Here is a 15,000-nt window from a genome sequence, read left to right as displayed (position 1 = left end):
TCTCAGAGCTGCAGGGTTTGCAGACAGACTGGTCACATGACTGCAGCACAAACATAAACAATAAGAACACAAAGTCGCGCTGACGTGTTAACTGTTGCAGAAACACATGACACCGTGTGGTCAGCATCTGTGTCGGACGCTCTGCACGCTGCTCAGAGCTGAAACCTCGAGCCCGTTCGCTCGTCTTCACAGCTGTGGGCGATGAAACGCCTCCGCAGGAACAGGAAATGGGTTTTGACTCCTGTGTCCTCTCCGCAGGTCTGAAGCCTCCGACGATCACCAACCAGAACACAGCGAAGACGGCGCCCACGAAGTCAAGCCCCGCCGCCGGTCAGGGGCTCACGAAGCAGGCGGTGCAGTCCCCGTTACAGCGCAGCGGCTCGGCGAGGGTCAGCCGGCTGAACGGTGCAGGTACGAGAGGCCATCTGACTTCCTGTGTTTGTGTGCGAGCGGCTGGCGGGGTGTGGATCACAGCGAGTCGGCTCTAAGGGGTGCTTAGCATGAGTAGTGCTGCTTAGTAAAGCTGTGAGGGCAGCTGAGAGCACGCCATCACACACAGCGTGGCTGAGTCTGATCAGTGCTGCCATCGACTTTATACAGTCTGTTGCATCAGTGTGATCATGAGCAGATGTTTGCTGCTCAACATCTGCTTTCTCATTCCTGCAGCTGAAGCGAGTCACAGGTTTGCATCAGTCACACGAGCGACCCAATAATGACGAGCGTCGCCGGGTTGATGGTGCAGGAGGCGGCGGTCTGACATAACTGCATGAAATCTGACACTTGCACACACACATGCACACACACATGCACACACACACATGCATGCACACGGACACTCTGGTTAATCGTCTGCGGCCTCCCAGCTCAAACCCGTTCGCTCACTCTGTGAGTTGATGTCCGTCGAGCTCCGGCAGGCCGACGTTCCACGTTTAGCATCACGCAGCATCAGAATCACGTCTTAAACCATCGCCCGTGACTCTGGCGTCAGCAGCGAGCTGCTCTCCTCCCCCTGCATGTGGCGGCTCTCGTCTGGGCCCGGGCGCCGGGCTGCCTCCCTCTGTGGCCGGCCTGGAAGTCTCTCTGGGCCTGTGGGGCGCCGCTTACTCAGAGACGCACTATCAGCCCCACGATGGCTTGATTACCACACACACACACACACACACACACACACACACTTCATAAGGGCCACACATGCATTTGATTCATACCTCTCTCATTGACGCTCGCCACAGCCGTCCTCAGGCGACAGCGGTTAGCAGCGTGGGCCTTTAAAGCTCTCTGTGGCTTTCTGCTCGTTTTGTCTCCAGTGGATGTGGACATTGATTCTGACACACACACACACACACACACACACACTGTAACTGGGCTGTAAGGTTTCATGGCTGGTCTGAAGTCTGTAAATGAGCCACATGTTGCACACTGACTCTGCACAAAGATGAAATCTATCAAACATGCCTGTGAAAATGTGCACAGGTGTGATTTTTAGGAGCTGGACGTCCTGTAATCTGTGTCAGTGGAGGCAAACCAGATGTTGGAGAAAGTTCACAGCTGTGTGTCAGGATCTGTTAAATATCCACTGACCTCAGCTGTCTGTCAGCTGATGGCGGCGTCCACACTTGGATGCAAACTAAATAAAAGTGGATTCGATAATGAGCAGACAGGCTCTCGGGAACATGGCTGCTTGGTTTTTGTTTTCAGCGTCGGTGGTTTTTGTGGGGACCTGAGAGTTTCCTCACTAACCTGAGTCAGAGCGTCAGCACAGTTTAACCCAGCTCCAGGTTCTGAGTGCGCTCACAGGAGCAAAGGACAAACGGCGGTCTGATGATTCAGCTGCTGACATTCAGAAGTGTGTCGTGTCTTCTTTGTTCCTGATGTTCAAGTTCTCCGTCACGTTCTTCACATCTTCAGCTTCTTTCAGTCGTTTAGGAAACGCTCAGACAGATTTGGCTAAAACAAAGACGCCTTTTCACAAAGTGTCTGAAAGGCGCCAATATGGCGCTGTGTGTGTGTGGACGGTTATTAACATCTTTGTGGGGACCAAAATTAGGGCTGCCACAAACGATTATTTTGATAGTCGACTAGTCACCGATTATTTTTGCGATTAGTCGACTAATCAGATCATCATCCATTGAAAGTAAAACATACAGCTTATTGCACCAGCAGCATCTGCTCTTATATAACTATCATTAGCTTACAGCTTTAAGTGTTTAAGGTCTGTGCTAACTAAAAATAAAGACAAGGTGATAGTTTATTAAATTTTAATGAAATTTGCAGATTGTTTCGGTGAAGTTTAATAAACTCCTTGCTATCTAAAATATAACAGGACACCGGAGTAAATTCTCAAGTATCTCACACTTCTGATAATCAGCTGTCTGCTTGACGTTTATTCAGCTGTGTAAAAACTATAACTTTAATCTCAGCCAAACCGATTTACTCAGGAACAAATAAAATACTAAAAAAAGCCAAACAATAACATTTTTAAGTTATCTAAGTGACTTATATATCATGTTTAACCTGAGTAGCGAAAGACGGCGGTGGGTTTGAAAACGATTAGCCAGGAGTCCGGTGTTCTCACGGCTCTAGTTAGCCTAGCCCCCGGCTAGCTATCGAGCTAGTGGCTAACAGACGTCTCCGAAAACGTCGGAGCGCTTTTGAAAATATGTGGTGTCTTGATAAACTGAGCAGATATTTGAGGTTTACACAGCTACATTCTCGCCTGAAAATATGTTAAACGTTTATTTTGTGACCCAGAAAGAATAATAAGAGTAATATTAAAACTAACTAGCTGCCGCCATTGTTGGAAGCTGAGCTGGGCTGCGCTATGAATTCTGGGACACAGCTTCTTCTTCTTCGGGGTTTAATGGCAGCTGGCATCCTTGTACATGCAGTGCTGCCATCTTCTGTTTCAGTCCGTTATTACACTCTTAAATCCTACTACTTATTCCTGCGTCTTTTGTGATCTTACAAAGCTTCAAACGACGCGTCGACTATTAAATCAGTCGTCGACGATTTTGATAGTCGACTAAACGTGGCAGCCCTAACCAAAATCCTGGTCCCCACAGCATTGAAGGCATTTTTGAGACTCAAAATGTGGTTTTATTGTCAGGGTTACAGTTATGGTTATGGTTCGGGTAAGAGGCATGATGTCAATGAGATGTCCCCACAAGGATATAAATACACGCGCGTGTGTGTGTGTGTGTGTGTGTGTGTGTGTGTGTGTGTGTGTGTGTGTGTGTGTGTGTGTGTGTGTGTGTGTGTGTGTGTGTGTGTGTGTGTGTGTGTGTGTGTGTGTGTGTGGTCTCCACAGTGTTTCTTCTGTCATCACGTCTGACCTCGACGAGGTTCATGTGTGAAACGACAGAGACCAGAGGAGTCATGAGGGAGGAGGGAGCGAGGGATTATTCAGACCCGTTGACTCCTCCCCCTGTGTGTGTGTGTGTGTGTGTGTGGATGCTTGTCTTTGTTTGTGTGCCTCTGTGGTGATGGGGGGGCATCGCCGTGTGTTTAGCAGCAGAGGAGTAATCATCACTCTCTCTCTCTGATACACATGCACGAGTATCTCGCCCGTTTCTCTCTCTCTCTCCATCCGTGGTTGATTCACCGTGACCTCGGCAACGGTGAAGCTCGCTGCTATTTTTGGCGCCATTTTCTTCCCGTGCTGGCTGCGGTGCAGGAGCCGCTCTGCTTCGCTCCTTTTATTTCATGTTTTCGTGTCGCGGCGGCGGCTCTGTGGCTTTGATGAAGGCCGGATGGCGGCTTAGCGTGCGTCCTCGTCCCTGGACTGAGCGCAGGATCTGTTTTTAAAATGCGGCGTCTTGTTTTTCCTCGTGGCTTTCACGCAGATGCAGGCTACGAATCCCAGCAGCAGTAACCAGATTCTGTCTTTGGAGGATTTTTTGTTTTTGAAATTTAAAGAAAAGGAGGAGTTCCTTCTCACGCCTCCCGTCCGCTGAAGAAGAAGTGGGTCAGTGTGACCTGCCGCTCAGGACACGTCGAGACGAGGAGAACTGGACCGTGAGTCCGACAGACGCCTCGCACCGAACCATGCTGTGGTCTCCCAGACTGTCGCTGTCCAACTTCCACGTGAAGCTGACGGCTAAAGGACTTTTCCGAAACCTCCAGCTGCTGTCGGGATGCAGGAAGAACACCGTGGTCTTCCACGCAGGTCTGGATCAGTCTCCGTCCCCGTGTCCTCCCCACATCCACCCGTTCATCCTCCATCAGCAGCTTCACCCCGTTAGCTCCATGTGCTCCGCACACCTTCCTTCATCCACCACAGATGCACATGGCAGGGTGGGGCCACCACACCCAAACAGAGGAGCTAATGAGCTGCTTTAATCCTGCAGCCACCCAAAATAAAAGCCCCATCTCTGTAACTATTTGCCTTTCAAAATAAAACTCATCTTCAAACCCCCCCCCCCCCCCTCCTCCTCCTGTCTTTGTGTGAAGCTCTGCTCTTTGCCGTTTCTTTGGGCTTTTTAATCTCTACTCGTGTGATGAGATCAGCCTCAAAGGCCACTCCACCCCCTCCTCCACCCTCCTCAGCCCCTCCTGTGTTCCTGCACGGCGTCGGCAGCCATTGTTGCCTCCGTGTCTCCTCCTGTGGGGGCTTTCAGCTCGGCGTGCAGCTGCAGTCGCACACGGCTGTGCGTGCGGGGCTTTCAGTTCCAGCGCTGCGGCATGGCGTGATGAATAGCCGTGGCTCCTTTTAACCCACGCCTGACGGGGCACGGCCACGTGATTCACACACAAACCCGAAATAGCCCAGGACGCATCTGGCTTTTACTTATTCGGCCATTAAAAGGCTGAATGTGTTTGTGCTGCAGCATGCGCCTCTTAATGCGCCTCCTTTTCTGAAGAGGAGCTGCACGCTGACACGGTCTGTGTGTCCGTGCAGCAGGGAGCTTTTCAAGTTCATGCTGCATAAAAGCAAAAGTCCCTGATGATGCTGTGAGTAACCGTCAGCATTCATGCTAGCAGCGCTCAGTGTCGTTCAGCTCTGCACCGCGACTGACCACGAGAGAAGCTGAATACGTGAACGCGACAGTGAAGCTGCTTCAGCCTCTGATGCGTCACATGCACAAACTTTAAACATGCACAAAGCCAAAAAACACCAGGAAGACTTTGTTGGATGAGCTGTTAGCCCTAAAAATGTCCAGATGTGCAGCTGTGGTGCAGCTGCACAGTGTTCGGTGCAATCAGTGGAGAACTCCAGCTGGGTGGAGGTGAGCGTGGAGGTGCTGCAGTAATGTGCATCTTAGGAATAATGTGCCAAATGCACAGCTTCCACCTCCAGATGTGGATATTTTATTGCTGAACCAAAGAGGTTGTTTGTCGTGTCCAGCAGGGGGCGACTCCTGTGGTTTGGGAACAGTTCCCAGCTTCTTTGCTCGGTGACCTCAGTTGACCTGATGAGTTTTCACCTCCCTTTTTAGAAGGTGAAAGGTCGCGGGTTTAATTCTAGTTGGATCCTCTTTGGGATTGGATGAGTAACGGTGGGGCCTGTGGCGCCCCCTGGTGGTGAGGAGGCAGTGGTTGGTCCATCTCCTGCATGTGTTTCTGTGGTCCTGCGTAGAATTCAGGCACATTTAGTTTAAGTCTGACAATAGGCTTTTTTTATGGGGGGGTTACGGTGGTTACCATGGTTACCGTGGGTGTGTGCAAACCAGCTCAAAGCAGCTAGTTCTAAATATCAGAGCCCATTATCAGCGGTTTGAGAGCAGCTAGCTCGTTGGAGATGTTTCCTGGGTTGTTTGGTGTGAAGGAGCAGTTTTTATGTTAGGATGTGATTATTTCACATCACCTGTGGGCCGGTCCACTCAGGCTCAGGAGGGCTGAGCCCTGGTTGGTTGTTTTTGCTCGGTGTGAAGAAGCTGGCGCACGTTTCTGCAGCGGCTTGTTGCGGGTTCCTTCCTCTGCGTACTCGTCTGTGTGCTTTGGCTCGGTGAGTCATTAATCCTCATCCTCTCTGATTGTGGGCGTTAATGTGGATCGTGCAGTTTGGCCCATGTTCATGTCCTTCTGTAAATATTTGGCTCCGCCTCTCTGACTATTCATCTGAGCTCGCGGCACGTGTTTGGCTGCAGCGTGTTTTCAGTCTGAGCTCCACAGACCCACTTCCCTGCTGCTCTGCCCCAAAAATGTAGGTCAGTGCAGGCTGTAGTCAGCGAGCGCGCGCCCGTGCACGCCGCACAGCGGTTCAGCTGAGGCTGGCCGCTCGTGTGAGCTTTAATCCGATGCGGAGGACGCTGTTTTCCCAGATGTGGCGGCAGATGAGGACGTGAGAGGATGCTGTCAGGCTCGTATCAGGCCGCGTCACACAAGCGGCCGATGAAGAGTCTGCTGGGACTCAGGCGTGCAGTTTGATTTGAAACGTTAATTGTTGTGTTTCTGTTATGAGATGAAAAGAAAAACGATGAAACCTGAAATCATTATTAATAAATTATTCTTTAATAAATTATTCTTTAATAAATTATTATTGTTATTATTTAATAAATTATTATTCAATAAATTATTATTCAATAAATTATTATTTAATAAATTATTATTTAATAAATTATTATTAAGTTATTATTTAATAAGTTATTATTCAATAAATTATTATTCAATAAATTATTATTTAATAAATTATTCTTTAATAAATTATTAATAAATTATTCTTTAATAAATTATTATTAATGATTTACTGATTGTTACACTCAGGTGAAAATAGCTGCTGTCTGTGGGGTGAGACGACCTCCTGGAGCATTTGATGTATCTCTGACAGACTCCTCTGGCTAAGCAGAGGGTGGGAGTGTGTGATGAAGAGGTGCTTTGACAGTCTCCTCCTCCTCCTCAGCTCTGTGGAGCTGCAGGACTGAGCTGACCTTCCGAATGAGCGGGAATAACCAGATATAATATTTAACACGCGTGTGTGTGCGCGCGCACGCGATGATGTCATCAGCCTGCTTTTATATCCTCGGGGCGATGGAGTCGGACAAATATGAAAGTTGTTGCTAGGAAACCAGATGGTCTAATTTGGATGTAAATATATCAGATGGTGGACGCGTGCACCACGTGACACGCTCTGCACGGTTGTTTCCATGGTAACAGGTGTGCGTGCACTTGTTGGTTTCCTTCACAGAGTTCAACCTCTCAGCACCTGGTGTTTTTGCCTCTGAGTAATCTGATTACATCAGAATAAGGACTGTTGCAGTTGGTATCCTTCGTCGTCCCGCACATGCTCAGTTGAGGCGGCTCATTAAAGATGGAGCAGATCTGCTCTTTAGTCTGTGAGCTGCTGATAATTAGACTCTGCAGAGGGCACATGCAGGGACTTTGACTGTCAGCGCTGTACTCTGATTACTCTAATTACTCTGATTACTTCAGAGTGAAGACGACTGTTGGCCCGAAGCCTCGGCTCCTCCCACACATCCCTCTTATTCCTGCTCCTGAGCTTCATCCCTGCTTCTCTGACTGATGTTCTTCATAAACGCACACACAGCCCTGCTGAGGCTCACGAGACTCCAGATGATGAGACTGACGTGATGCTCGACTGTAAGCTTCTACAGCTCACAGCGTCGCAGCATTTCAGACACTCAGATTGAGTTCGAGGTGCAGAAAGTGCATTTGTTCGCTGCGTGTTTGCAGCGGATTCTCGTGGCTCAGCAGAGCTCGTCGCTGTGCTGTCTGTGATGTGCATGCTAACTGTGTGGTTTCTCTCTCAGTCTGGGCTCAGCAGCTCTGCATGCAGCACACTCCAGGTACAAACCCCTCACGCAGCACTCGCACAGGTTCACCACACACGAGCCACATGACACAGCAAAGTCATCAGGAATGTCTGCAGGATGGTGCATCAGTGTGTCCTGTTACGCTGCAGCATCTGCAGTTGCTGTAGAAAAACACTCGATTATATACTGCACTGTTTAAACTGAGGAGAGGCTAAACACACTGTGTGTGCGTGTGTGTGCGTGTGTGTGCGTGTGTGTGCGTGTGTGTGTGTGTGTGTGTGTGTGTGTATGTGTGTGTGAGTTCATCCTCGTGTGGTCATGTTCCTGTGATTGTGTAAAGCACAAATACAGACCATTTACAGCCGACTCGCCTCACTCTGCAGCTGTTTTACGTTATTAATCGTTTCAGAGTACTGCCGTTGCTTTAAAGTTCTTACAGCTCAGAGAAAAAAATCAAGTCTCTCTTAATAATTTATATATTTTTATTTTTATTGAAAGGCAAAGATTCAGACGGCCTCGGACTCTGTGACCTCGGCGTTAGATCGATTGATTGGTCGGTAGGCGATGGTTTGTGGAGGTGGCACAGTTCCACCTGAGGTTACCTGTAGCATAAACATCTGTGTCAGTGAAACAGATGTGACTGCACACAGCGATTAATCCAGGGGTCCCCAATCCCAGTCCACGAGGGCCCTGCAGGGTTTAGACGTGTCCTTGATCCAACAGCTGATTTAAATGGATAAATGACCTTCTCGACATGTCCTGAAGTTCTCCAGAGGCTGGTAATGAACTAATCATGTGATTCAGGTGTGTTGACCCAGGGTGAGATCTAAAACCTGCAGGACACCGGCCCTTGTGGACTGGGATTGGGGACCCCTGGATGAAACCTTCTGCTCCGCCAACGCTGAAAAACAGGAGCTGAGGTGTGCTCGCCTCCGCTATGAGGCGGAGCTGAAACAACTCGCCGGAGTCTGAGATTGAATCTGGATCTGTTCTGGTGACTTCCAGCTGACTTTAGCGATGCCCTGCTCAGAGGCTGCCACCAGGGGGCAGCATCTATAAGGAAGTGCTGTCCTCAGAGCTGCAGCTCAGACCTGACGGGCTTTCAAAGTTTGACGTGTGAGAGATCCAGATGTTCAGACGAGCCGCTACAGAAAACACCTGTCGGCTGGTCGCTCACTGAATAGTGGCGAGGCTTTGGGCATCTCGCCGTGACCTCTCAGGACTCGTCGGCTTCCAGCATCTCGCACAGAAGCTGCAGTCAGAGGGAGGAGAGCGAGCGCTGAGAGGAGACGAGTGTCGATCGCTCTAATAGCTTTGGTCTCGTAATGCAGCCCTTAATGCATCCACACACACACACACACACACACACACACACACACTCCCATGATGCATTGGTTTCAGCAGGGCGTGTGTGTTTCTGTGTGTGATTGTCGTCAGCCTGCTGTGTGTGTAACTTGAGTGCGAGCCGTGTTTGTGCGTCCGTGTGTGTGGACACCATGCTGAATGTCGCGCCCGCCGCCCGCACACTAAGAGGTCGTCGCTCTCTTGCAGTGGATAAAAACAACAAGTCGCGGGAGGCGCCGGGGAAAACGCCATCACACACCGGCAGCAGCTCGCAGACGGCAGCGTCCACCGGAGGAAACAACCAGAACCTGCAGCTGCCGCCGCCCGACCTGGTACGTGTGACACGAGCAGCGTCCTCTCACACGATGAGGGGCGGAGCTGCGTTTGACTCTAGAACCAGCGAACGTGTTGTTAGCGTGTTTGTAATCTCGCTGTTTCCTCCTGTTTGTGTAGATACCAGACGACGTGAATGCTAACGCACCAGTGGCACCAGTTCCTCCAGTGCCTGCCACCAACGCTGCCACGTCAGGAACCGCCGGACCCTCCACTCTCGGTTTGAAAGCGAGAACCGGGCCACGATCCGGCGCCAGAGCCGGGTCTCGCCTTCAGGGTGCGTCCAAAGCTGGCAGCCATGGAGGCGCGGCGGCGTCGGACGGGACGATCAAACAGAACCACAGCAAAGAGCAGGCGGAGAAGAAGAACCATGCCATCGTTCAGCTGAGGAAGCTGCTCGTGCAGGGGAACAGAAGGGTGGAGGCTCTGGCTACAGTCATCCAGCATCTCTTCACTGAGGTACTGCTGCACTTACACAGCAGTGTCGCCCCCTGCTGGTCGGGTTACACCTCAACAAACACACACGCATCAGTTATGAAGCAGTTTATCCCCGTACAGCGTAGCAGAGGAGGCGTGGTCCTCACAGACCAAACAGTTTGACTCACTGCTGCCTCTGCTGGACGCTGCAGGAACTGCTGCCCCTCGTCAGGCTTCTGGAAGCCGTCCACTCAGAACAAAGGGGGCTTTAAAAGGAGAGGACTTGTTTCCTGTCACATGTTACTGGTGGTGATGTCGTTTGAAAGTCTGATGGCGTCTTTTAAATGTGCGCTCTCTTTGATTTGTTAACTGCAGCTCGGCTGAAGCGAGGCTGTGATTTTGTTATGAGGCACCACAGGAATCTTTGCATGCAGGTGTCACACAGGTGACGGACGCGTTGGCGTGTAGACAAACGGCTCTTTGAGAAGAGAAGCTGCGCATAAGCGTTTCAGGTCAGGAGGGGGCTTTAGCGTCTCGTGTGATGGGGGCGTGTCCTGCTGCGTGGATGTGTTTGCACATGTGAGAGCAGCGTGGCGAGGTGAACGACCCATCCTGTAATTACAGCGTCACTCGGCAGTGACGTCGCCCTGCTGATATTTAAGGTGCAGAGGAGGAGGAGGGGCGGAGCAATGGCTGTTTTTTAGAAGGCGGCAGCGGGGAGAGACTCGCCACGCCCGGCTGCCATTAAGAACAGCACATGATGCAACGGAAAGATCCTGCTCACACGCTGCTGCTGATGGACGTGTGTGTGTGTGTGTGTGTGTGTGTGTGTGTGTTGTAAGTGCAGTGCTTGCGTACATGCGAGGCTCCTCTGGCAGTCTGAGGTATGGATGCTGAACTTCCTTCGGTCCCGATCACACGTCCAAGCATGCAAACCTCAGAGGATTGAGAGTCGGCGTGTCGGCCAATAAAAATCTGATCATGACTGAATGATTCCAGTTTGAGATGCGTGCAGCAGTGATGTCACTGATTCGACCCCTGAACGCAGACACGCTGAAGACGGTTATTAAACATTTCAGTGTCGCCTCTGAGTCTCAGCGATCCTCGTCTCCTGCCGCTCAGCGCTCACAGGTGACGTCCAACATGGTTTCAGCCGTCCTGTCATCCACCCACAGAAGCCACGCCCACACCTTTTAACCATTACTTCCTGTTACGCTTTGATGTTGGTGGATGCTGATGCACGAAACTTTTACATAAACGGTGCAAAAGTCTGTGTTCGTGTTAAAGTCTTCACCCTGAAGGATTATGGGAGTGTCTGCGAGGATGAAGGCTGCTGATTGGCTCAGACCAGCTCCAGGATGCGTCCGTCAGAGTCCAGGATGTGGACGGCGTGTTCAGTAAACACTGTGTTTGCAGAGCGCAGCCTGCAGAGGCCTTCATGTCTCTGCTCGCTGTCATGACTCTGTGTTTGAACCTTTGTTGTTCTTCTCTGTGCGGCTGTGTTGTGTTCGGGGGCCGAGCACTGATGCTTTAATTAGACACCCGGGGGGGGGTTCAGCGGCGCTCGCAGCTCCGGCTTGTTTTCCTCGCCTGCACATTTCTAACTTTACTGATTGTTGCACTGAGAGCCTGAGCTGGATGAAGCACAGCTGTCCTGAAGTTTAAAGTTAAGCTGTTGTTGTCCTGGAGTCTCATAAAAGCTGTTATCAGCACACGAACGCGCTCACATAACCCATCAGACTTTTGTGCTGGAGCATAAACTCCTCCGGGCCCTCGGAGCCTTTCTGCCTGGGATGTTGATTAGACGGGAGGTGCTGGTGAAAGGGGGAGTCATGGGTGGAGGGGGAGGAGGAGCAGCCCTGGAGCTGTGTGATTTGTGTTTGTTATCTGAAGCATGAACACCGCCACGATCTTATCTGCCTGCACACTTGAAAGGTGACTGCTGAATATAAACAGAGCACTTAACGCCAAGCCCCCCCCCCCCCCCCCCCCCCTCCACACACGCCGCGGGTGGAGGCGGAGCCGTTTGAGCTGCACTGGAAAAGCATGTGTGAAAGCACGCCATCCACGGTTACTGACGGTAAACAAAGCTAGACTCCAAACTAAAGCCGAGGGGGCGGAGTCTAACTAACTGTTAGAAGCTTCTTTTGCGTCGCTGCTGTTTGACAGATTTTTATTGTGTTTTTATCTCATAAATCATATTTTAAAATATCAAAATATTAGTTTTTAAAATCCTCGTTCGGTCACATGGTGCGATGGGCTTTTATTGTGACGGCAGGAGGAAGCGTTTGTTTATGGGGTCTAATCTAAAAGACACAGACTGTATATAAAAGATGTCATGGCCGTCTGTTAGAAGCTTCTTTTGCGTCGCTGCTGTTTGACAGATTTTTATTGTGTTTTTATCTCTAAAATATCAAAATATTAGTTTTTAAAATCCTCGTTCGGTCACATGGTGCGATGGGCTTTTATTGTGACGCCGGGAGGAAGCGTCTGTGTTAGACATAGACTGTATATAAAAGATGTCATGGCTGTCTGTTAGAAGCTTCTTTTGCGTCGCTGCTTTTGACAGATTTTTATTGTGTTTTTATCTCATAAATCATATTTTAAAATATCAAAATATTAGTTTTTAAAATCCTCGTTCGGTCACATGGTGCGATGGGCTTTTATTGTGACGCCGGGAGGAAGCGTCTGTGTTAGACAGACTGTATATAAAAGATGTCATGGCTGTCACACGGCGTCTCTATGACAACAGATCAGACTGAGGCTACAAACTTCAGTGAGGCTTAAAGCACAGAGTCGCCCCCTGCTGGCAGCGCAGGTTTAAGGCATTTTCATGTTGCCATCTTTTTATACAGTCTGTGCTAAACCTCCCGACGTTTCATGTTGGCTGCTGTAAAAACCAGAAGAGCTGATCAAAGCTGGTTTCTCGGTTTTATAGCCACTGAAACTGGACTAATTAAAGTCTTTTTAGAGCTTCGTGGTTTTTAAAATATGTCCCAGCTCTGTGGGAAACTCCCAGATAAACGTAAAGTTTACACGGAGGAAAAATGTGAAGCTGAAGACAAAGAGGCGTGATTTCAACGCCGACGCTCCGGTCCGGTGAGTTAACGACTGATAGAGCAGGAGAGAAAGGCAGATAAGATATGAAAAGAGGAGGGCGGTGCAGAAATAACTCGCATTCCTCCATCAGACGGGAGGAGGAGAAACAGATGGAGGGGGGAGGAGGTCTGTGGACAGGTAGAGTGTGGGAGGAGCAGCGGGGGAGGACAGAGTTTCCTCTGTAGTAGTTTGTGACAGAGGGAGAGGAAGGACGCCGGACGGAGAGCAGCGTGGAGCTTTGTATGAGGGCGTCTGTGGTTACTGAGAGATGGGGGCGGCGGAGAGCAGAGCTCACGGCGAGCCGAGCAGAGCCCACGGCGAGCTCAGCAGAGCCCACGCCAAACCGGACAGGATCCCCTCTCATCGCCGCAAGAAGAAACGCAAGGTGTGTGTTTGTTTCCACAGCTGAGCTGGTCGCTGCGCTGTCAGAGCCGGTTGGAAAGCGAGCGGGCGCCTCATCGTCCTCGAGTCGTCTGCTGCTGTCAGCTGGATCGTTTAGAAACGCGACGTCTGAGTTTGTTCTTCGCCGGCTCGGTTTCTTCACGTCGCTGACACGCATGCAGCAGATGGTCTTTATGTGTTTACAGCACAGCTGCAGACGTCCTGCTGCTGCATCATTCAGCCTCAGCACGCTCACTAAAGTGTGTGTGTGTGTGTGTGTGTGTGTGTGTGTGTGTGTGTGTGTGTGTGTGTGTGTGTGTGTGCGCAGCAGGGATGTGAGACTTCAGGCCGTCTTTAACTTTTATTTCCCTTCTTGGGACAAAAACGATCAGAGTGTGGAAAGAAACGATGGTGGAAGCAGGAACAGCCTGAGCCCGTCGACAGGAAACAAAAGAGGATTCCTGAGCCACTCCTTCCATTCACGTGTTTATTAATAGAAATATTTGTCGAGTTAAATCAGAGTTGCATCAAAACACGAACCATAAAATCGACTCGAGCCTCGCGTCCGACCTCGCGCTGCTGTGAAGGTGTTTGGTAGCTGTTTCCTCATGAGGTGATGCTGCAGGCGCTCTGTGCTTTGGCGATAAGGCAGCCCGCGGCGTCCTTCACATGCGTGACAACGATCTGTAGTTTAATATTGTTGTGGATCGCTTCTGCACACGCTCACAGTGAACGACATCCTGCCCGTCTGAGCCCAGCTGCTGTCTTCGGTGTTTGTGAGCAGCGCTGCACAGCTGAGTGTTTCCTGTCTGCTCATGTCGATCTTCTTCTCTCTGCAGCGTGAGGAGACCCTGAAGCAGAAGAAGGAGCTGTCGCAGGAGCTGGCCAACCTCCGGGACGAGCTGGGTAAGAACGTCCGGCCTTCTCACGTCCTTCTCCCTCTGTCCCGTCCATTTGCATACAACACACACTCGTACGAATCCTATCAAGGACGGGACAACTGCCATTCAAAGCTGTAACGTCGGTGCAGCTGCTGCTCGCTCTTAGGAAGAAAAGAGACGCTTCCACGCAGGCTGTAACCTGTCAACACGTCCGTCAGGTGCTCGCTGCACCTGTGTTCTCAGGAGGCGTTCTCCATGGATCCACCAGAGCGGCGGGGAGCTCGTAGGAGTCACACGAGTGTAAATAATACAAAGAAGTTTCAGATCTGCAGAAGTTTAATGGATTAAATGGCACTGAACTGTGTGTTTGTTTATATATCTGTGTGGGGACCGACAACAATCATAGGGACAGGTCCCCGCAAGGTTGAAGGTTTTAGTGTCAGGTTACAGTTATGGTTATGGAAAGCATTATGTCACTTAGATGTCCCCACAGAGATATAAAAACACAGTGTGTGTGTGTGTGGATGGTTCCTGTACTGCACGATGTGACGTGTCGGTTCGTTTTTGGAGGTCACCGTCATGGCGGTCGATTATTGCGTTAGGTGTATTACACTAATACTGTTTAGTATTTATTAGATACAGATTTTAGTTTGATGCCGCGTCTGTAAGGAGGACTCGTGGAGCTCACGGCCGCCTCGTGGCAGCGAGGACACGCCTCCACGCTGTTCCCGTTTAGGAGTCGCACAAACATTCAGGTCACTGGAAATAACCACAGTGTCCTAAATACTGATGCTGCTGCGTGCGCCTGAGAGTAGATCAGGAACACCCGGATAGCT

The 15,000-nt window shown here is 50.4% G+C and overlaps 1 protein-coding gene across 5 annotated transcripts in view; it reads left to right on the top strand.

Annotated features, from left to right (window-relative positions):
- The window catches only part of LOC146516080 (uncharacterized), a 53,167-nt gene that overhangs the window by 29,888 nt on the left and 8,279 nt on the right, over positions 1 to 15,000 (top strand). For all 5 annotated transcript variants that reach the window (XM_085162001.1, XM_085162000.1, XM_085161999.1 and 2 more), the window contains exons 7-10: positions 259 to 411; positions 9,261 to 9,385; positions 9,507 to 9,845; positions 14,123 to 14,189. In XM_085162001.1, the coding sequence (XP_085018127.1) occupies positions 259 to 411; positions 9,261 to 9,385; positions 9,507 to 9,845; positions 14,123 to 14,189 (684 nt within the window). The remainder of the gene's footprint in view (positions 1 to 258; positions 412 to 9,260; positions 9,386 to 9,506; positions 9,846 to 14,122; positions 14,190 to 15,000) is intronic.

Source organism: Neolamprologus multifasciatus, chromosome 6 (genome assembly GCF_963576455.1).
Source record: "Neolamprologus multifasciatus chromosome 6, fNeoMul1.2, whole genome shotgun sequence".
Classification (NCBI taxonomy): Eukaryota; Metazoa; Chordata; class Actinopteri; order Cichliformes; family Cichlidae; genus Neolamprologus; species Neolamprologus multifasciatus.
Note: the sequence above shows the minus strand (reverse complement) of the source record. Positions and strands in the feature narration are given on the sequence as shown.